The 22,629-nt window shown below is 40.8% G+C and overlaps 1 protein-coding gene across 2 annotated transcripts; it reads right to left on the minus strand.

Moving 5' to 3' along the window:
• Window positions 1–3,395: 3,395 nt before the first annotated feature.
• Window positions 3,396–20,804, minus strand: LOC138967407 (reticulocalbin-2-like). 2 transcript variants are annotated; one of them, XR_011455944.1, is made up of 7 exons: window positions 20,521–20,804; window positions 14,852–15,016; window positions 13,873–14,020; window positions 11,134–11,320; window positions 8,306–8,498; window positions 4,852–7,563; window positions 3,396–4,642 (listed from the first exon to the last, which is right to left on the minus strand). XR_011455944.1 is itself a non-coding variant. In XM_070339948.1 (6 exons), the coding sequence occupies exons 2-6, from the start codon at window positions 14,994–14,996 to the stop codon at window positions 7,289–7,291; spliced, it is 948 nt and encodes a 315-aa protein (XP_070196049.1). In that variant the 5' UTR covers window positions 14,997–15,016; window positions 20,521–20,804; the 3' UTR covers window positions 3,396–7,288. The 2 variants fall into 2 exon arrangements, 1 of the variants encoding a protein (XP_070196049.1); XM_070339948.1 differs by having other exon boundaries at window positions 3,396–7,563.
• Between the last annotated feature and the right edge of the window lie 1,825 nt (window positions 20,805–22,629).

A 22,629-nucleotide genomic window follows, 5' to 3' on the forward strand; every position in this document is an offset into this window, starting at 1 on the left:
ATGTAGTATTCTCTATATCTCCCATTTATGTACAAACGCCGAAAAGACAATTTAACAGGACACATCAACACTATTATTTTGTTTACCTGTACCAACAGGTGTAGAACTCCCTGTTTCTTTGATATTGTCAATGTTTCGGCTCGTGTTGATCCTGGGATCAACTGAATTTCTTGTTGTAAATCAGTTTGGACAGGGTACGCGTGCCAACCCTTGCGTGTCACGTGCATTTATGTGCTGCCTGCCATCGGCACTTTTACACAGCGATGCCACACACGACACTTCACGCTAGAACTGACTCGAAATACCCTCCCAGTGCATATAAGGGAGGAAATCAGGAACACGACAATAACTAGGTCAACAGGCGTGTGTCAACCTGTGTTTCACGTGCATTTATGTCAGTGCTTCCTGTCATCGGCGCGTCACAATTGACACAGCGATGACACGCACGACACTTCGCACTGACACTCAGAATACTGGCTTCCATAGTGTAATATGTGAGAAACCAGTACCACGCCAATAACTAGGTCAACAAGCGTGTCAGTGTCAACTTGTGTGTTTCATGTGCATTTATGTCCTGCCTGTCATCGGCACTTTTACACAGCGATGCCACACACGATACTTCGTGTTGTAACTGACTCGGTGCAGCCTTCCAGTGGGTGTTATGGAGGAAATAAGGACCACGACAATAACTAGTATATGAACAGGCGTGTCAGTGTCAACAGGCTGTGCGTTTCACGTGCCGTTAATGTCAGTGCTGCCTGTCATCGGCACGTCACAATTGACACAGCGATGACACGCACAACACTGCTGAAACTCGAAATACTGTCTTCCAGTGTATATTACGTAAGAAATCAGGACCACGACAATAACTAGGTCAACAGGCGTGTTTCAACCTGTGCGTTTCACGTGCATTTATATGTTCTGCCTGTCGTCGGCGCGTTGACACAGCGATAACACGCACGACACTTCGTGTTGGACTGACTCTGGATACAGGCTTCCATCGTGTATTAGGGAAGAAACTGATAAGGACCACGACAATAATTAGGTCAACAGGCGTTTATTCTCTTAGCCGAAGCCGCTATGTCATATCATTATCTGTGTGTGTGTGTATGTGTGTGTGTGAGAGAGAGAGAGAGAGAGAGAGAGAGAGAGAGAGAGGGGGGGGAACACTGACGAAGTCATGCCACTATTAATAGCGTTCTGCGTGGGGGAAAGTCAAAGGCGTAGGCGCTAATGAAAAAATCACTTGACCGCACAATGCGCAGAGGTTAAAAAGTCATTGCCTGTTAGCTTATCACTGAAGACTAAACGCCGTTTGACACCGAAAGGTACGTACAACACTGATCATACACGGCAACACTAGAGCACGGTGAAACATGTCATGCAAGCACAACCACTGTTGACAACATTTACCAGTCAGCAGGGACAAGCAAGGACCAGTAGATCCGTACTAGCTGACAGACATGTCGTCAGTGTCTCTCTGGCAGCAGCCAGTCACAAACACGCACCGCGCTCACCTTCCGTCTCACCGACACATGGCATCTGGCTGTCCGTCTGTCCGTCCCCCACACTCACTGCACTTTACTCTCTCACACACACACGTGATAAACGTGCAGCAGGAATGCCACGCTCTCCCCTGAGCGTTGAAGACAACACAAGGTGCAAGGACCGTGACCCGTGTTTCTACTGTCCCCCTTCCCCCGCCCTCTAGGTGCTGAAGGGAGGCAGGGCGTGGGGGATATAGGCCTGTCGCACATCCAGCCGTTCTTTCATGGCCGCGCTGCCGCCTGCCACTAGCACGGGCAGCACGAGGCAGCGCCGCGATCGATCAGGTCAACGCTTCCAACAGCTCTCTCGGTGCTGCCACATAGCGCCAAGTCTCAGTCAGCTTAAAGCTGGAGAGTATTGATAAAAATAATCAATTGGCTTTTGGGGAAAAAAGGAGGTGCACAATTCAGCTCCGATCCATCTTTGACTACTATGACCCCTGATGTAGTGTCCTTCCTAACGGTCCTACCTAGGTAACCACTGCTTGCCCGATAAATTTGCCAAAGTTTGTCAAAAGTGATCTGTCTGCCTACAAACCTTAACTCTGTCACTTCTCTCGAAAGCAAGCCACTGTGAAAGATTCGTATGTGCACAGTACAGCACAGTGACTGACGTTAGACTGATACAGGTAGGCTGATACCTTGCTGAGAGAAATTAAGTTTTACGCCCTCACGGCAAAGCCATTATAGGGGCATGTTCCCAGGTTTTAATCCGACTTAAGATGAGATACACAAGTGTATGCGTGTTTAGGTGGTATCAACCATCTGCACTTATGGCAGAATGACCGAGGTCTTTTACGTGCCACTGTGGTGACAAGGGAGTGGGACATGGATACCGCCTCTGGATCTGCACATAAAGTTGACCCGTGTCCGTACCAGCCTGCATTCAAACCTGCGACCTTAGGATCACAAATCCAGTGCTCCACCACCTGAGCTACTTGGCCCCCCTGATATACCTTGCTGAACAGCTCAGGCCTTTTATAGGGTAACATGTGGGAGACTTTGGTAGGATGCTTGGGAGACAGACACATGCACATCCGGTGACAGTATGCAGAGAAGTCAAAGAATTGGATGGGAGATACATCATGTCCCCTTTTTCTTTCAAAAGCCAATTGAATTCATTAGTTTTATTCAAACTCTTCGGCTTTAACACTCACCCCAGAGACCAGGCACACACACACTTTCTTTCTTTATTTGGTGTTTAACGTCGTTTTCAACCACGAAGGTTATATCGCGACGGGGAAAGGGGGGAGATGGGATAGAGCCACTTGTCAATTGTTTCTTGTTCACAAAAGCACTAATCAAAAATTTGCTCCAGAGGCTTGCAACGAAGTACAATGTATTACCTTACTGGAAGAATGCAAGTTTCCAGTACAAAGGACTTAACATTTCTTTCATACTGCTTGACTAAAATCTTTACAAAAATTGACTATATTCTATACAAGAAACACTTAACAAGGGTAAAAAGAGAAACAGAATCCGTTAGTCGCCTCTTACGACATGCTGGGGAGCATCGGGTAAATTCTTCCCCCTAACCCGCGGGGGCTGCACACACACACGCCTGTGTTGAAACATACACCAGCACATGAGCTACCACACACACACATACCCATTGGCACATGTGCTGGCACACACACACACTAGCACATGTGCTCTTTTCTCTCCCTCTCTTTTACACACAGAAAACTGGACTAATTTGCATACTAAGACTGTATTATTCTGTGAAGGAATGCATGTGCAGCACTGGTTCTAACATACTTTTGTTGATGCTCTGTATCTGTTAGTGGTTATGCATTCAAGTATTTTATTGAGTTACTTATATAATAAAACTACAAAACGTACACCGCATGACATTCAATAATGCTTTATTCATTCAGACAATCATAATGCTCCTATTCTCAAAACTGGATGTACAGAAAAGACAATTTATCAGACAGATTATCTAATTAAAAGGAGACAATTTATCAGATAGAATTTCCAATTAAACAATTTAGTCAAATGTCACACAAACAAACACACAAACAATACTAAATCTTAGTTGCTGATGGAGTGTCATTTGCATAATTTACTCCACGAATGGATCCCACCAGCAGGGACAAAAAAACTGTGTGACAACAGTTACTCTATCTTGCTGGGACCTCATGAGCTTGTGATGTAAAAGATTACTGTAAAACTTGCTTGAACTAGCAAAGAATGCGTTGATGTGTCAAAAGCAACATAAAGTAAATCAATCAATCAAACAAGCAATCAAAGACCTGAATAGTTCTTGTTTTTTTTTACCCTGTTTTGCATTAGAACTAAAGGACATGTTATTCAGATACAGCCTTAGTGCTTTTCAAAGGCATAATAGACAGGCAGGATAAATATGTAAGTTTGTTTGTGCTTGTCTCTGCTATTTTCAAATCATTCTGGCAGTATACACTCATCATTCACACCCTCTTTTGAAAACCTATACACAGAATATATTATTCATCATGCAGGTATGTGATCTTATGGCTTTTTATTAACACAAAAGTAAATTGTTTCCATGGCAACTAATGAAGGCAAGTGCAAGCCATATTTTGTTCTTTAAACCAATTCCCGCATGAGAAAGAGCTGTCCATAAAAACACCTAAAAAACCAACTAAAAAACCAGAACAAAACAACAACGAAGACCAAAGAATGAGAACATGAAAAGGAAATAACAGAGCTGGGATGGATAGAATTAGCATGCTCAATGTAACAAAATCCCCATCCGCCTGTGCACCATTACTGTCAGGGTAGGTCTTATTATTTTTTTTGTAAAGCTCAATGCACTCAAAGAGACCTGGAAAGTTATCTGGAAGCCTTCCGATGTCTTCCATACCAAGAAAAAGCCCTGTTTTTCATAATTAGGACAGACACAGAATACTGAGATTTTTTATAATTCCTGAAGGAATTTGTATTTTCCACACACTCAAAAATAGAATTTGGATCAATGTAAACTTTTTTTCAAGTAAAAAGGTTGTGCATTTGTGCTTTTTTAAGGCACTTTCACTTTCAAACTATGAAGTTTTATAAAGCTTGGAAAGAACCATAAGAAGAATAAACAGAGAATTGTGCAGAAAGGCTCAAAACTGCAGGGTGAAATATTTGCGTAGACCCACCTGATCGAGCTTCCTAGTATGTAAAAAGAAAACCATGCATTGTCATGATGTCAACTATAAAGTACAAGATCATTATCACTCAGCTGAAACTATTATGCTTATCTTAGCTAGTAACTCATGTTTTTAAAATCAACTAAAAATTGAAGCAACAAAGTAGCTGTGAAGCTGTCTATTTTAACAAACATCTTCAATTTCTGTTTCAGCAGTTTACCTGTGGCCAAGAGTTCCCTTTACTACTCTTCAAAATAAGAAACAAATGTGTCATACTTATGCAGCTCTCCTTCCTACTTATGAAAAAAGAAGAAGAAGGAAAACAAGGGGGATATAATATCTAAGATCAGCAACATTTCAATGTTAATTTTATTTGTAATTCAAGAACAAACAGCAGCTAACCACTTTAAAACTGGAACCTATCAACAAAGGTGAAACTGGACTCAAAAACGGCTGAAGAAAACAGGTAACCACACACTTATTCACTTCAAATTTCACTGTGGCAGATAGACTGTGTCTGAATTTGCAACATCCTAAAATTAAAAGTACAAACATTATTCAACACAGGCAAGTTATATTTTGAGTACATAATGTTATGTGAGTGCACTTAAAGCATAGTGACAAAGACATTGTGTGCATGATCATAGCCTCAGATTGCCTACACATAATTATGTATTTCCCTGTCATAAAGAATTGAAAGAAATTGATGCAATACAATACATACTAACGTTTAAAAAATAAAAAAAATAAAATAAAGGAACAGAAAAGCTACGGATTATCAGTCTGGCATTACACTTAAGATTATACTGGTACCTTTTCATGTATAGACACATGAGACAGAGACAAGCAGATAATACACTCTCTTCCGTCTTAAATTGGCAGTAATTGTAAATAACTCGAGGGTAAAAAAAGACAAAGAAAACAAGACAAAGAAAAAAGATGAAGGACAACACAACAGGAAAGCTCTTGATCGTGTGGCTAATAAAACAGTCTCATACTGTCACATGTGAACAGCTGTTAGCAAATTCGTAACCCTTCAGATAGAATTAAGCTCGACCCCATTAAAAACTGCTCAGTTTCTATAATGAAACAAACAGGCGAAAAAAGGAAAAGAGAGAAAAAGAAGAGAGAAAACAAGTCGCGTAAGGCGAAAATACAACATTTAGTCAAGTAGCTGTCGAACTCACAGAATGAAACTGAACGCAATGCCATTTTTCAGCAAGACCGTATACTCGTAGCATCGTCAGTCGACCGCTCATGGCAAAGGCAGTGACAAGAAGAGCGGGGTAGTAGTTGCGCTAAGAAGGATAGCACGCTTTTCTGTACCTCTCTTTGTTTTAACTTTCTGAGCGTGTTTTTAATCCAAACATATAATATCTATATGTTTTTGGAATCAGGAACCGACAAGGAATAAGATGAAAGTGTTTTTAAATTGATTTGGAAAATTTAATTTTGATAATAATTTTTATATATTTAATTTTCAGAGCTTGTTTTTAATCCGAATATAACATATTTATATGTTTTTGGAATCAGAAAATGATGGAGAATAAGATGAACGTAAATTTGGATCGTTTTATAAATTTTTATTTTTTTTTTTACAATTTTCCGATTTTTAATGACCAAAGTCATTAATTAATTTTTAAGCCACCAAGCTGAAATGCAATACCGAAGTCCGGGCTTCGTCGAAGATTACTTGACCAAAATGTCAACCTCTCCTCTTCTTCTTTCGTGGGCTGAAACTCCCACGTACACTCGTGTTTTTGCACGAGTGGAATTTTACGTGTATGACCGTTTTTACCCCGCCATTTAGGCAGCCATACGCCGCTTTCGGAGGAAGCATGCTGGGTATTTTCGTGTTTCTATAACCCACCGAACTCTGACATGGATTACAGGATCTTTTACGTGCGCACTTGGTCTTGTGCTTGCGTGTACACACGAAGGGGGATAAGCCACTAGCAGGTCTGCACATAAGTTGACCTGGGAGATCGGAAAAATCTCCACACTTAACCCACCAGGCGGCCGCGGCCGGGATTCGAACCCTCGACCTTCCGATTAGGAGGCCGACGTCTTACCACCACGCCACAGCGCCCGTCAAAATGTCAACCAATTTGGTTGAAAAATGAGGGCGTGACAGTGCCGCCTCAACTTTCACGAAAAGCCGGATATGACGTCATCAAAGACATTTATCAAAAAAATGAAAAAAACGTTCGGGGATATCAATCCCAGGAACTCTCATGTAAAATTTCATAAAGATCGGTCCAGTAGTTTGGTCTGAATCGCTCTACACACACACACAGACAGACAGACAGACAGACAGACACACACACACACATACACCACGACCCTCGTCTCGATTCCCCCCTCTACGTTAAAATATTTAGTCAAAACTTGACTAAATATAAAAAGGAAGAAGCTCTTTACGGGACTTTGACATTAGGACTAGATTATTATTGCAACAAAGAACCACAAGGAAACAGCAAGTTTTGGATTAAAAAACAAAAATGATGCAACAGTTGTCAGTCAATAGACATTTTTGCTCTTCTTGAATGAAAAAAAATATAGAAGAACGGAAGAAGGAAAAAATAAAGATGAAAAGATGCCTACATTTAAGTATTTAGCCCTAAATCACAATTCCTCGTGTCGCAAAAAGTTGCCATAATCAGTTGCAGAACTGCCCACAAACTGGTCTGTTTTCTGCACAATTTCCTCCATGGACAGCAGTCCATCTCCATTAGTGTCCGCCATTTCGATGAGATGATTGGCTTCATCCTCTGCCAGCTCATCGGTTGCCGGGGCAACCCATTCCTTCAGCTCCTCCTCCTTCAGAATGCCGTCTTTGTCTTTGTCAAGGTCAGCAAAGTTTTCTTTGGAAGTTATCTTTGACTCTTGTGAAGCACCCTCTGCAGTAAGGAAACAAAAGAAGGTGTATGGCTATATGTGTATGTGTGTGTGTGTTCCTTACATTGCGGCATAAACAGCAATGTAACATTGCTCCAATTAATTTGGAACTTTATTATAAAATGTATAATAAAGTTGCAAATACTGACAGTATAAAAGAAGAAAATCCCTTTCAACTGAAACAATACAGAAATATATACAGAAATATTCAGAGCTAACCAGTGTCAGCTACATCTCTATTTTTGTATTTCAGGATGGAACTGTGCGCTGTATTTCTGCATTTTGTTTGCTTTTAACTCCATATGTACAGTTACCGTTAGCTGACTAGCAGGAGACATTAAAGGTAGATTGTCTCCCTTCCTAGTACATGTATAATATTCACTTGCATGGTACTTGTATACTTGGTTTTCTTTACACACACACACACACACACGCACACACACACATGCACGCATGCACACACAAACATGCACGCACACAATCACACTCAGATGCCTTATCAGTATCTCCAAGTCTTTATTATCTCAAGTGAAACTGGCTGCCAATGGATTTGAGAGTATTGCCTTGGATGAGCATCGAGTTTCACTTCTTTCATTCCTTAGTGCTACTTCTAAGAAGGGACTTTTAGTGCCTGTATGTGTGTGGATGAATGCGAGCGTACAGGTATGTGTGTATGCAAGTGTGTGTGACTGTGTACACACGTGTGTCTTATACACAAGAAAGCAAGGTAAAACAAATACATACCTGGAGTAAACTCAGCCAGGGTGATTTTTCTGTCGCCATCACCATCGTTCTGCTCCAGGTAGCGATCTATCTCGAACTGATGCATGTGGTCGTAGTTGTGAGGGTAGAAAAACGCCATGTACTCATCAGGGTTCAGGCTTCCGTCCTTGTCTTCATCGGCCGCTTTAAACATGCGATGGTCATCATCCACCATCTGGAAACAGTCAATCAAACCACATACTTCTCTGTAGCTACAAACCAAGGGACGGATCAAAAGTGGTCATTATAGGCAGGGTTTCTTTTTACGGAAGGGCCAACTATATAGAAGATAAACTTGTCTTGGATCCTTCAGATTACAGTGGAACACCCCTTTTAAGAATTCAAAACATCTGAGAAAATCAGTTCTGAAAAAGGACCGAGTCTTAAGTTAAAAAGGTGGTAAATTTATAGAGATCATGAACAAAAAGACTCGAGAAAACAGGGTTTTAAAAGGGAGGGAGTCTTAAATCAGGGGGTCTTAAATCAGGGGGTCTTAAATCAGGGGGTCTTAAATCAGGGGATCTTAAAATGGGGGATCCACTGTAGGTGTTCCCTTTCTAAAGGTGTTCCCTTTCTAGAGGTGTTCCCTTTCTAGAGGTGTTCCCTTTCTAGAGGTGTTCCCTTTCTAGAGGTGTTCCCTTTCTAGAGGTGTTGGCCCTTTATAGAGGTGTTCCCTTTCTAGAGGTGTTGGCCCTTTCTAGAGGTGTTCCCTTTCTAGAGGTGTTGGCCCTTTCTAGAGGTGTTGGCCCTTTCTAGAGGTGTTCCCTTTCTAGAGGTGTTGGCCCTTTCTAGAGGTGTTCCCTTTCTAGAGGTGTTCCCTTTCTAGAGGTGTTCCCTTTCTAGAGGTGTTGGCCCTTTCTAGAGGTGTTCCCTTTCTAGAGGTGTTCCCTTTCTAGAGGTGTTCCCTTTCTAGAGGTGTTCCCTTTCTAGAGGTGTTGGCCCTTTCTAGAGGTGTTCCCTTTCTAGAGGTGTTGGCCCTTTCTAGAGGTGTTCCCTTTCTAGAGGTGTTGGCCCTTTCTAGAGGTGTTGGCCCTTTCTAGAGGTGTTCCCTTTCTGGAGGTGTTCCCTTTCTAGAGGTGTTGGCCCTTTCTAGAGGTGTTCCCTTTCTAGAGGTGTTGGCCCTTTCTAGAGGTGTTCCCTTTCTAGAGGTGTTGGCCCTTTCTAGAGGTGTTCCCTTTCTAGAGGTGTTCCTTTTCTAGAGGTGTTGGCCCTTTCTAGAGGTGTTCCCTTTCTAGAGGTGTTCCCTTTCTAGAGGTGTTGGCCCTTTCTAGAGGTGTTCCCTTTCTAGAGGTGTTGGCCCTTTCTAGAGGTGTTGGCCCTTTCTAGAGGTGTTGGCCCTTTCTAGAGGTGTTCCCTTTCTAGAGGTGTTCCCTTTCTAGAGGTGTTCCCTTTCTAGAGGTGTTCCCTTTCTAGAGGTGTTCCCTTTCTGGAGGTGTTCGCACGGGCAGATTAGACTGTACATCCACACACAAGGGCACTATTCCCCCCTTTTTACATTTAGTCAAGTTTTGACTAAATGTTTTAACATAGAAGGGGAATCGAGACGAGGTTCGTGGTGTGTGTGTGTCTGTCTGTGCGTGTGTGCGTGTGTCGAGCGATTCAGACCAAACTACTGGACCGATCTTTATGAAATTTGACATGAGAGTTCCTGGGAATGATATCCCCGGACGTTTTTTTCGATAAATACTTTTGATGACATCATATCCGGCTTTTTGTAAAAGTTGAGGCGGCACTGTCACACCCTCATTTTTCAAACAATTTGATTGAATTTTTTGTAAAGCAATCTTCGACAAAGGCCGGACTTCGGTATTGCATTTCAGCTTGGTGTCTTAAAAATTAATTAATGACTTTGGTCATTAAAAATCTGAAAATTGTAATAATTTTTTGTTTATATAAAACGATCCAAATTTACGTTCATCTTATTCTACATCATTTCCTGATTCCAAAAACCTGTAAATATGTTATATTTGGATTAAAAACAAGCTCTGAAAATTAAAAATATAAAAATTATGATCAGAATTAAATTTCTGAAATCGATTTAAAAACAATTTCATCTTATTCCTTGTCGGTTCCTGATTCAAAAAACAAAAAGATATATGTTTGGATTAAAAACACGCTCAGAAAGTTAAAACGAAGAGAGGTACAGAAAAGTGTGCTATGCAGCACAGCGAAACCACTACTGCGCTGAACAGGCTCGTCAGTTTCACTCCGTTTTGCACAAGCGGCGGACTACGGTCATTGTGAAAAAATGCAGTGCGTTCAGTTTCATTCTGTGAGTTCCACAGCTTGACTAAATGTAGTAATTTCGCCTTACGCGACTTGTTTTTTTAAAAATCATTCAAATCAAAATATTAACAGGTGCTTTAAACTCAAACACTTTTCAAAAGGAAACTTGAAAGGCACTTTATACAATCAACTTTTGTTTCAATATTTTTGCAAATCATATTAGTGCTCAATTTTAATATAGCTTGACATTTGTCTGATTAAAACAAAGACTGTATACTGCAATGAATCATACATGAAAATTAGCACGAATTTTTACTTTCGTAAATGCGCTGTTGCATTATGTCAACTTCTACAGGCTTTGTAATTTTTACTGACTTAGCACAGCCAATACTATTTGAATCAGTTGCTCAGCACAGCCAATACTATCTGAATCAGTTGCTCAGAGTCTCACTACTTCAACAGGTACAACAAGGAGACACAATGCTTCATAAATATGACAAAATGCCAGATGAAACAAGACAAAATGTTAGATGAAAATGGTGAAATAAGACATAATGCTCCATGAAATTGGTAAAGTGGATTACCTTAAGAGTACTCTCTGTTTCACGGGCCTCCTCGTTTTTGTCCTCACTGGCAGTCTTGCGCAATTCTTCCACGTCTTGCGGATTATAGCCATACACCTTCTTCAAGTACTCTTCCCAGCTGACCTTGCCGTCCCTGTCTTCATCCTCCTCTTCAAATTTCTCGTTGCTTTCCTGTTGGTCAAGATTCCTGAAAAGCAAAAAGTATAAACCAAAACGTATGTAACACTATGAACTTTTTACTTCCAAACCTTTGTAGACTGTTACAACATCCAAACTCCTTCCTGAATAACAGTAATGTTTCTAAATGTAAATAAAGAATGGCCAAACAATTATTCGTCAGACTAAGATAAGAATAAGGTACAGTGGTACCTGTGATGTGTGGCCCGTTCCATGAGAGGACACCTCCCTTAAAAGGACCCATTATGGTGTCCCTTTATCTATTATCTCTACCATCATGTACCTGTCATGACAGACCACCTGCAATGTAGGGACACTTAACTGGTCCCTTATGGTGTCCCTTTATCTATTATCTCTACCATCATATACCTGTCATGACAGACCACCTGCAATGTAGGTACACTTTTAACTGGTCCCTTATAGTGTCCCTTTATCTATTATCTCTACCATCATGTACCTGTCATGACAGGCCACCTGCAATGTAGGGACACTTTTAACTGGTCCCTTATTATAGTGTCCCTTTATCTATTATCTCTACCATCATGTACCTGTCATGACAGGCCACCTGCAATGTAGGGACACTTTTAGCTGGTCCCTTATTATAGTGTCCCTTTATCTATTATCTCTACCATCATGTACCTGTCATGACAGGCCACCTGCAATGTAGGGACACTTTTAACTGGTCCCTTATTATAGTGTCCCTTTATCTATTATCTCTACCATCATGTACCTGTCATGACAGGCCACCTGCAATGTAGGGACACTTAACTGGCCCCTTATAGTGTCCCTTCATCTATTATCTCTACCATCATATATACCTGTCATGACAGGCCACCTGCAATGTAGGGACACTTAACTGGTCCCTTATGGTGTCCCTTTATCTCTACCATCATGTACCTGTCATGACAGACCACCTGCAATGTAGGGACACTTAACTGGCCCCTTATGGTGTCCCTTTATCTATTATCTCTACCATCATGCACCTGTCATGACAGGCCACCTGCAATGGAGGGACACTTAACTGGTCCCTTATAGTGTCCCTTTATCTATTATCTCTACCATCATGTACCTGTCATGACAGACCACCTGCAATGTAGGGACACTTAACTGGCCCCTTATGGTGTCCCTTTATCTATTATCTCTACCATCATATACCTGTCATGACAGGCCACCTGCAATGTAGGGACACTTAACTGGCCCCTTATAGTGTCCCTTTATCTATTATCTCTACCATCATGTACCTGTCATGACAGGCCACCTGCAATGTAGGGACACTTAACTGGCCCCTTATAGTGTCCCTTTATCTATTATCTCTACCATCATGTATACCTGTCATGACAGACCACCTGCAATGTAGGGACACTTTTAGCTGGTCCCTTATGGTGTCCCTTTATCTATTATCTCTACCATCATATACCTGTAACGACAGGCCACCTGCAATGTAGGGACACTTTTAACTGGTCCCAAGGGTGTCCCTTTATCTATTATCTCTACCATCATATACCTGTCACGACAGGCCACCTGCAATGTAGGGACACTTTTAACTGGTCCCTTATTATAGTGTCCCTTTATCTATTATCTCTACCATCATGTACCTGTCATGACAGGCCACCTGCAATGTAGGGACACTTTTAACTGGTCCCTTATGGTGTCCCTTTATCTATTATCTCTACCATCATATACCTGTCATGACAGGCCACCTGCAATGTAGGGACACTTTTAACTGGTCCCTTATGGTGTCCCTTTATCTATTATCGATCTCTACCATCATGTACCTGTCATGACAGACCACCTGCAATGTAGGGACACTGGCTCCTTATGGTGTCCCTTTATCTATTATCTCTACCATCAGGTACCTGTCATGACAGGCCACCTGCAATGTAGGGACACTTAACTGGCCCATTATGGTGTCCCTTTATCTATTATCTCTACCATCATGTACCTGTCATGACAGACCACCTGCAATGTAGGGACACTTTTAGCTGGTCCCAAGGGTGTTCTAATATTGCAGGAACCACAGTATCGTATAGTCCTGTGAGGTTACCCTCATGAAAATTCAGACTGCTTTTTCTCACTTGGGGAAGGTGAACTGCCACACAGTATGGCGCTACCAATTTTTGTCTTGTTGTTGTTGCATGCGTGTACAGTAGAACCCCCCTTCAGGACCCCCACATTTAAAACTTCTGTTCATAACCTCTGTAAATTTACCTCCATTTTAAGACTCACTGATGTTTAAGGCCTGATTTTATCAGATTTGTGAAGGTCTTAAAAGGGGGGTTCCACTGTATTCATGTTTCCATAACCTTGAGACTTCCGCTGTGAGCTTGGATTCTATATTGTGCACATGCATGTACATGGGGGTGTTCCGACACTGAAAAGAGTCTGCACAAAGTTGACTCAAGGAAATAAATCCCTCGCCAAACGTGGTGGTCAAACCTACACATACATGGATAGCGACAAACTGGTTTCAAGCCAGCGCTGACATCGCCTGAGCTATCTCCCCGCCACCAACAATATCTCCTGGTTGTACAATAGTCAATATTGTACAGGTTTAATACTTACAGGAAGGAGCTGGTGATCCATTTATACATTTCATCTTTGGAAATTTGCCCGTCTTTGTCTATGTCATGCTCCTCAGCAAGTGTTTGAAGACGTTCCTTGGCCTCCTCTGGCGGAAGGCCCGCAAACTCCTCTTCTAGGTCTTCAGAACCTGAAAACACACCAAACAGAAACACATACAGTTGAACCTGTGTATCACGGCCACCCAAAGGCAACGACCAAACGAGGTTGTTATATAGACAGGTGGTCGCTATGTGGTTGGCAAACTCATCCTCTAGGTCTTCAAAAACACACCACACAAAAAACATGGAATTTAAGAAGGAATGTTATGGTGGTTTATCCCTATTCAGAAGACATGGGTTGTGTATGACCTAAACTCTGCAAAGATCAGTAAAAAGTGTATACTTATTCGGAATGTGTGGGTCATATGCAACCCCTAGTTTTTATGTTTAATTCTTCTTTAGAAATTATGGTTCCTACACAACCGAAAGTAGTCCAAAGCATGATCCGGTAAAGGTTAACCCTTACACTGGTGCAATTCTGTAACACATGCTACATAGCCACTGGTGAATTAACAGAGAGAAAAATAAAGAAAAAACGGTCATATAGGTTTTCGCATCCATGGGAGGTAATCGGAACCGACCAAACAGACTGAGCCAGTTGCGCGACATGTTGTGACAACCAGGTGACAGTATACGTAAAGTAGCGCGGCATATGTCGCGACAACCAGCCTAAGGGTTAAAATGGGGGTAATGATCAGGAAATCTGAAAATACAGGGTCTTAAAAGGGGGGGGGGGGGGGGGGGGGAGGAGGGCGTGTGTGTGTGTTTTACATTGGGGGTCTTAAAAGGGAGTTCAAACACACAGAGACTCGGGGGGTGGGGGGGGGTGGGGGGTGGGTGGGTGTTGGGGGAGCATGTTGGGGGGGCGTGTGTGTGTGTGTTTTACATTGGAGTTCAAACACACAGAGACTCACACATACCTAACACGGCTTCATGATCAAAAGCTGCATTGTGTTCCCCGTCGTCGCTTTGGTGAGGGACCCTTGGGCCGTGCTTTGTGTGCTCGTCACTCAGCACCAAGCCCAACAGTACTAGCACTGCTCCCAGGATTTGAATAGGGTTCATCTTGACACTGGATACTTGACCTGAAACAGACACAAGTGTTTGGCATAAAGAGTGGGCATTTATTTATGTCTTGAAACTGGATACCTAACCTGAAACAGACACAAGTGTTTGGCATAAAGAGAGGGCATTTATTTATGTCTTGAAACTGGATACCTAACCTGAAACAGACACAAGTGTTTGGCATAAAGAGAGGGCATTTATTTATGTCTTGAAACTGGATACCTAACCTGAAACAGACACAAGTGTTTGGCATAAAGAGTGGGCATATTATATTTATGTCTTGAAACTGGATGTTTAACCTGAAACAGACACAAGTGTTTGGCATAAAGAGAGGGTATTTATTTATGTCTTGAAAACTGGGTGTTTAACCTGAAACAGAAACTACAGTTTGGCATAACGAGAGGGCATTTATTTATGTCTTGAAACTGGATGTTTAACCTGAAACAGACACACGTGTTTGGCATAAAGAGTGGGCATTTATTTATGTCTTGAAACTGGATGTTTAACCTGAAACAGACACAAGTGTTTAGCATAAAGAGCTGGTATTACTTACACAGTTTAGTTGTTTCTGTTCTTTTGGTTTTCAATCAACAGTTACATGCGGTTTTTGTTTGTTGAATGTGTTTGGGAATAATGTGATTTTTTTTAGTAAGTGATATAGCTACTATTACTATTACACTATTGTAATTCAATCAAGTTGGCATTTTAATGAAACAGATCCTGTGATTGGTCAGAATGCCCCAACTCATTAAAAATTACCGGTGACTAATTGTTGATAGCCACTTGCTAAAAAATCCATTTACAACCTGCTGGCGAGGCGCATTGATACAGCCTCAACTAGTCTCGGTTAGCTTTGAGGGTCATTTTACAAGTAGGAAATATGAAGGCCAATGAAATACCGAGACCATAAGGTGTGCGAAGTGATGACGTCGAATACGTGACGTAAGTTGATGCATGAATTCTTCCGGACTACGTCAGTCAATTCCAAAGATCGCTTTTGTGATGAAAAGAATTTGTTTTAGAGTTTGCTGTCCAGAAACCCGTCAAAAAAGAAGTGAAAATGTGTGTGAAAGAAAACAAAACAGGAGCAGAGTGATACGATAGGAATACAGAGACATATTTCATGGGACTTGACCCTTGCAGGTAGGTGGACTGAAAGTAGTGTGTGAACAGAACAGAACCAATTTACAACCGCATGAAAGCAGGAAAGAGATCGTCGTCAGATTGAATTACAATAACATTAACATGCTTCCATTTGAAACTTCGAGGTCTTCATCGGGGATTGACGCCCTCCCAAAGTCTAATTGAAGCCCTCCGTCGCTTCGCTCCGTCGGGCTTCAATTATCTTTTGTCGGGCGTCAATCCCCGATGAAGACCTCGAAGTTTCAAATGGAAGCATGTTAATGTGTAATTAGTATTATCTTTATGTACAACACCAACAGAAACCCGAACTCATCCTCAGTCTTTTGATATAATTTGCAAGATGAACACTTCACTAAAAGTCTGTTGATCAAGTCTAGGAACAGTATTTGTACATGTAGCTGACTCTGCAATCGCAAAAAGGATTTAAGATGAATCATGCAAAAAATGCTGCTGCTAATTGTTGATGTATTCTTGCCCTATCCCCCCACAAAAAATTCACTGAAGCCTATTTCAGTGTTACTTTCTTACACTACCCACAATATGTGGACTGTGTACAAAACGCAGTGCAGTCATGCACTGCATCAAAAGTGAATGCATATTTGGTTATCAGAATAATATATTTAGAAAAAAATTGATATAAGTTTAAATTCTCATACAAAATGTTACTAATACAATCATGTATCAGAAAGAACACAGCTATAGTAACTGCAAACTTACTCAACATAATCTCATGGTCTGGGTAAGGCCAAAAAAAAAATAGGTCTGTTTACGGTAACATAGGCCAAAAAAATAGGGTCGGTAGGTCGGGATTGTTTTTTTTTTCCCCCCCAAAAAAACCATATTTTTAAGTTATTTTGCTTTTTTTCTCTCCTCCAAATGCCAAAAAAAAGTCTAGGGTCGCGCGAAAAAAATAGGGTCGGTCGGGTTACCGTAAACAGACCTATTTTTTTTGTTGGCCTAAACCATTGTGATAACTAAGGCTTAAATACGCAAGGGTCGATTTTGAGCACACATCGTCAATACAGGGGAGCCCCTTTTTAAGACCTAAACAAATCCGAGAAAATCAGGTTTTAAAAAGGAGGGAGTTTTTAAATGGGGGTAATTTGACAGAGGTTATGAATAGAAAGTCTGAGAAAACAAGGTCTTAAAATGGAGGGAATCTTAAATTGGGGGGTCGTAAGAGGTTCCACTGTATCATATTTCTCATTTCCCTGTGTGATTGTCAGACTGCAATCAAATCCCCACCTAGAAACTGGTGAAAGGAAATAAAACTCTGTGCAAATCACATGTACAGCCCTCTAAAGTTCAATAATACTTTAATAGCGGCAACAGGTTGCAAGTCCAAAAGACAGAAAAGATTAACCTGTGTAAAGGACTAAGGAGGAAAAAGATTTTTTTCAGGGTTGTAGAATGTACGATTAAAGCGATCACAAAAAGAACCATGAAGATACTTATCATGCATTACTTAACATGAACACTGAGTATTTCAAATCCTTAATCAACTTTTAGGAGATAGGATCATAAAATCAAGTCTTTTTTCTCTCACTTATAGTATACACTTAAAAGCGTTCACATTGTAAACTTAACTTTCAGCTTGAATTGGGTATGATGCTGCAGTTTTTAAAGGCACAGTAAGCCTCCCGTAAACCATCACAGAGCTCCCCGAGCGTCTACATACAGTACAAGCATACTTCCATTTAAACGCTCACTGAACGGGAACATCCTGGCTGCTTTCTGTCGAGCGTGAGAAATTTTCAAAGAATTTATTTTCGTGGACTTGGCCCTGAAGAACAATGGCGCCTCGTTTTGGTGCTGGACGGCTGTTATGAATATCCCGGAAATCACGCCCGGACAGTAAGCCTCCCGTAAACCATCACAGATACTGTCAGGCTTTTACACAGAGTACAAACACCCTTCCATTTGAACGCTCACCAAACGGGAACATCCTAGGTGCCCTACGTAAAGAGCGAGCAATTTTTAAAGAATTAATTTTGCAGATTGTCTCGAACACTTTTTGGACCCATCCTGAACTCAGGTAAAAAATGAGTTACTTCCCTTAAACTGGTGACAGCCGTGGATCGATGATTATCAGAATGTTTTTGGACCGTGGTGCGTTTTTGCGCTAGACCTAACTTTTAAAATCTAGCTTGTTACACAAACATTCTTTAATCATAAAAGAATTCTTTTTTCATCAAGACAAGATCAGTGCAATTCGAAGTTGTGAAAGTTTGAAAAAAGAAAAGCCCGGAAGCAGGGTCACGCAATGGTCTTAGCAGACGACGGTTTATCAGTCAGTGCATATCGCCGTTCCTCTCAACAGTCAAAGCCATCGCTAGAGTTCTTGTGAACCACAGCCGTTTGTTTCGTGCATAAAAACGTGCTATTGTAAATAAGCTCACATCGAGTCGCATTCAAATAAGGCTAACTGACGACTACATTGTGAAAAAGGGAAACTGGATCACACGGGTTCACGATGGCTCAGGGGTAAGATAAACCACGCAAAAATAAATTCTTTGAAAATTGCTCGTTCTTTACGGAGGGCACCTAGGATGTTCTCAATCGGTGAGTGTTTAAATGAAAGGGTGTTTGTACTGTGTGTAAAAGCCTGACCGTATCTGTGATGGTTTACGGGAGGCTTACTGTGCCTTTAAGGCAACAACTTGGTTTTATCATCAAATGACACAGCAGTACTTTTTTGTTTTATTTTGTTTTTATGTGCTCTTTTCTTCTTGAAAGTTTTTGTTTTATCACTGATGGTGCATGCTTTTGCACAGTGCATAGTCCACATGCAGTGTCCACTCAGCTTGTTAAAGGCACACTCCTTCTTGTGTAAACAGTTCGGCAGACTTTTAGATAAGACCATCCCTCCATGCACTTAGTAATATATAAATTACCAAAAACTTGACGCCCTGAATGCTTGCTGTGTCAAGTTAAAAAGCTTTGTTAATTTCTTAATAAGCCACTGGCTGCATTTACAAACTTAATTGAAAAAAAAATCCAACGTTCACTGAAACTGCCCAGGCTGTTCATTTTTGATACATGATCAATTAGTGTTTTTGATGAATTATATTTCAAAATGCCAAATTAATTCTTAAAAATCAAAATAAAATATCACTATGCACCTGTAGAATCGAGCATCCAGACTCTTCATTGTTGGTATGTGATCAAGTGGAGGGATTGTCTTACCCAATGTAAAAGCCTGGCCAGATCTGAGACGGAGAGCTGAACTGTATTAATGAGAATGAGTTTGCCTGATGCAAGCGACGTTTTACTTCCGTTCACTTACAAAGTAGTACCTGCGATGTGATCAGGCCCTTCTGAAAGAACAACTTCTGTTGTCCCTTTGTCTATTAGTATTACCTTTACCCAAACATACCTGTCATGACAGGCCTCCCCTGCAAAAGGAACACTTTTGGCTGGTCTCAAGGGTGTCCTTTCTTCATATCAGGCACACTTCTACGATTGACTCAAATCAAGAAAAGGAAGATTTTTTTCATCCGTTTTAATTGCTGCATGCAAGACACAAATATGTGACAAATTCTGTGAAACTGAAAGATGGACAATGCTGGTTAGATCAAATGAACACAAAAGAGATATGTAGCAAAGAGCAGAATAAATCCCTAACTGATTTGTTAGATGTGAAAAACTGTACGTATAGCCCTGCCAAAGATTTGGTATTGCCTAAAAGAGCGTTTTATCTGTCATTGTGTCAAGCCATAAACACGGCTCAGATTTAAAAACTTGAAAATGCATTTCCGGTGTGTAAGATTAAGAATTAGTCATATGGTGGTTTTTTTTGTAAAAGCTTTGTAGTGGTGTTGGTTTTGTTGTTGTATGGTTTTTTTTTAAAGAAATAAACACATACACACACATGCACACATGTACACAATACATCTCAGCTGTAATCTAGTGTTAGTACTGTTAGTGTTACCCCCATGACCCTTATTTGCAAAGTACCTTTTTTTCCCCCATGGTTAAAGCCAAAGGCTAATAAGACTAAGACTCGAGTGTGTAAAATCTTACATTCATTTTTGCAAGAACTCAAAACAAAACAAAACTATATAGATTGTAAATTATCTATTCTGAATCAGAATAAAAGTTAAAACACACCCCCACATCAATTCACACGGAAACGAGACTCCCTTGATTGACAATTAGCCATTCATTGTAATCATTAAAGTTCCATGACAATAAATCACACTGAATTAAATAGGCCTACCTGAATGAATAAAGAATTTAAATATGACAGTATAGTGATTGGTAATGGTATCTTAAATCTTATTGACACCGCCATGAATGGTGTCATGAAAATGCGCACAATTGTACATACAAAGATCTAAGAGAAGTAACAGTACCGCGCACAAAATCGCAGTCCATTTACCTTCTTTTCTTTGGCCTCCTGAAGCAGACGACAATCACTGGCTCACTGCGTTTGATGACGATGTGACAGCTTGGGAAGAGAAGTCAATTGTGTGACTGGCGGCGGGCGGTACGACGCATCTGAATCTGCCACCTCGTCCTCGTAAGACGAATGAGTTTCCGTGATCTTGCACACGTGGCGGGATTAGCTTTGTAGTGGTGTACAATGTAGAGTGGAGGCATACGATCAACGTGCAAAGATCACAGTCGCAAACTGTGCAGCCCACCGGAAATTGCACGAGGGAGATGTTATTGTTTGGCAATGAGGGAGGAGTTATTCTCTCCCCTGATAGTATTGGTCAAGCATCATTTGGCTTTGTTTCTGCACTTGTCTTGTGTTCTTTTGCTGGACAACTGACGATCCCATTTAAGATTACTTAATTTTTTTCCGTCGTGAAACTCAGTTTAAACATGCTGATAACAAATTTTAATCTTCCAATTCTACACTTTAGCTGTTCAGACTTTATGAGCCTAATTACTGTGATATATATACATGTGGCTCATTACTAAAAGGCACATACAGCCTCCCGTAAACCATCAGTTTCTGGTCACAGACACTGTCAAACTTTTACACACAGTACTCACCACTTGAGAACGTCCTAGCTAGTGCCCTCCGTAAAGAGCGAGCATTTTTCAAAGAATTTATTTTTGCGTGGCCAGCGGGATTGTCTAGTACCACAATCGGACGCCTCGTTTTGGCGCTTGAACTAACTTTTAAAATCTAAATAATAAATTGACAGCTTTTTACACAAACATTCTTAAATCATAAAAGAATTCTTTTTTCATCAAGACAAGATCAGTACAATTTGAAAGTTTGAAAAAAAGGGAGCCCGGAAGCCGGTTACACAGGGTCGTGTATGCTCAAGCAGACTATTTTTCTGCATAGCGCTTGCCTCAGCCGGTCTTTGAAGCCAGCCACCGCCGACAAGTTCGTGTGACTTGCAGCCGTTTGTTGCGTTTTAGATTCAGAGGTACACAATAACGTGCAATTGCAGATACAGCGAGTCGCATTGAAATCACAAACTGACGACTAAATTGTGAAAAAAAGGAAAGTGGATCACACAGGTCCACGATGGCTCAGGGGTTAGATAAACCACGAAAACTGGTGTGTGGTTTACGCGAGCTAAATAGCCATTAAAACAAACTGTGTCATTTAATGCCGAGTGTTAAATGCTAATATTGCAAGTGTGTTCCATAAGGTTAGCACTGCTTTTTTGTGTGAGAAGATTTAAATCGTTCTGTAAACCATTTGAGGCAGACTGGGCCTTTAAATGATTATGCAATAAGTTGAACGTAGCAGTGAATTTTTGTTCGATTAAGCTTTTTTTTTATCGTGTCTTTGAATGTACCGTGGTATTAGAAATGCGATGTGGTGCCAAAAGAAAAATGTCCATGTTTGTGTAAAATGAAAATGGACATTAAAGTTTTTTTTATCTTATCTGATCTTTCGAACAGATTTTCCCCAAGAATGGAATTATCATAATTTGATTCGACTGTTGAAGATGTTATAAACCCAAATAGGAAGTACAGGCACACACACACCCTCATCACATTTGTTTTTCTCTTGAAAACGTGAATGCAAACCGTTTGGCTCAAGCCATAAAATCTAATTTTTTTCAATACGAGCTGTTTAGTTATAGCATATAACTGGAGTCAGTACAGGCAGCGTGTACTTGTCTGTATGCTGCATTTATACAAGATTTTAGAACTTGTGTCATGCAATGTTTCTCATCAAAAGACATATAACTGAAAGAAAAAAAGCAGTCTTGTTCACTCCCTGTGAAAGCTAGCGATGTACATTTACGGTTTTAAAACTTTTGATGTTGCAAATATTCGCCTCTGGAAGTTGCACTTTGCTGATTTAGCTGTTATTCAATTCACCAGAAATGACAAGCTAGGGGTGTTGGCAAAAAGGAAATAAACAAAACAAATCCTCCTGTGTCCTGTCATAGCAGTACATGTACTATTGATTCAAAGTAACTTGATTATTATTTGTGTGAAGAAATGGAAAGGTTTTTCTACTACAAGGCATTAATTGACTGCTCAAACGACTGCTTCTGATAGCTTAGAG

This window comes from Littorina saxatilis, linkage group LG5 (genome assembly GCF_037325665.1).
Source record: "Littorina saxatilis isolate snail1 linkage group LG5, US_GU_Lsax_2.0, whole genome shotgun sequence".
NCBI classification, from domain to species: Eukaryota; Metazoa; Mollusca; class Gastropoda; order Littorinimorpha; family Littorinidae; genus Littorina; species Littorina saxatilis.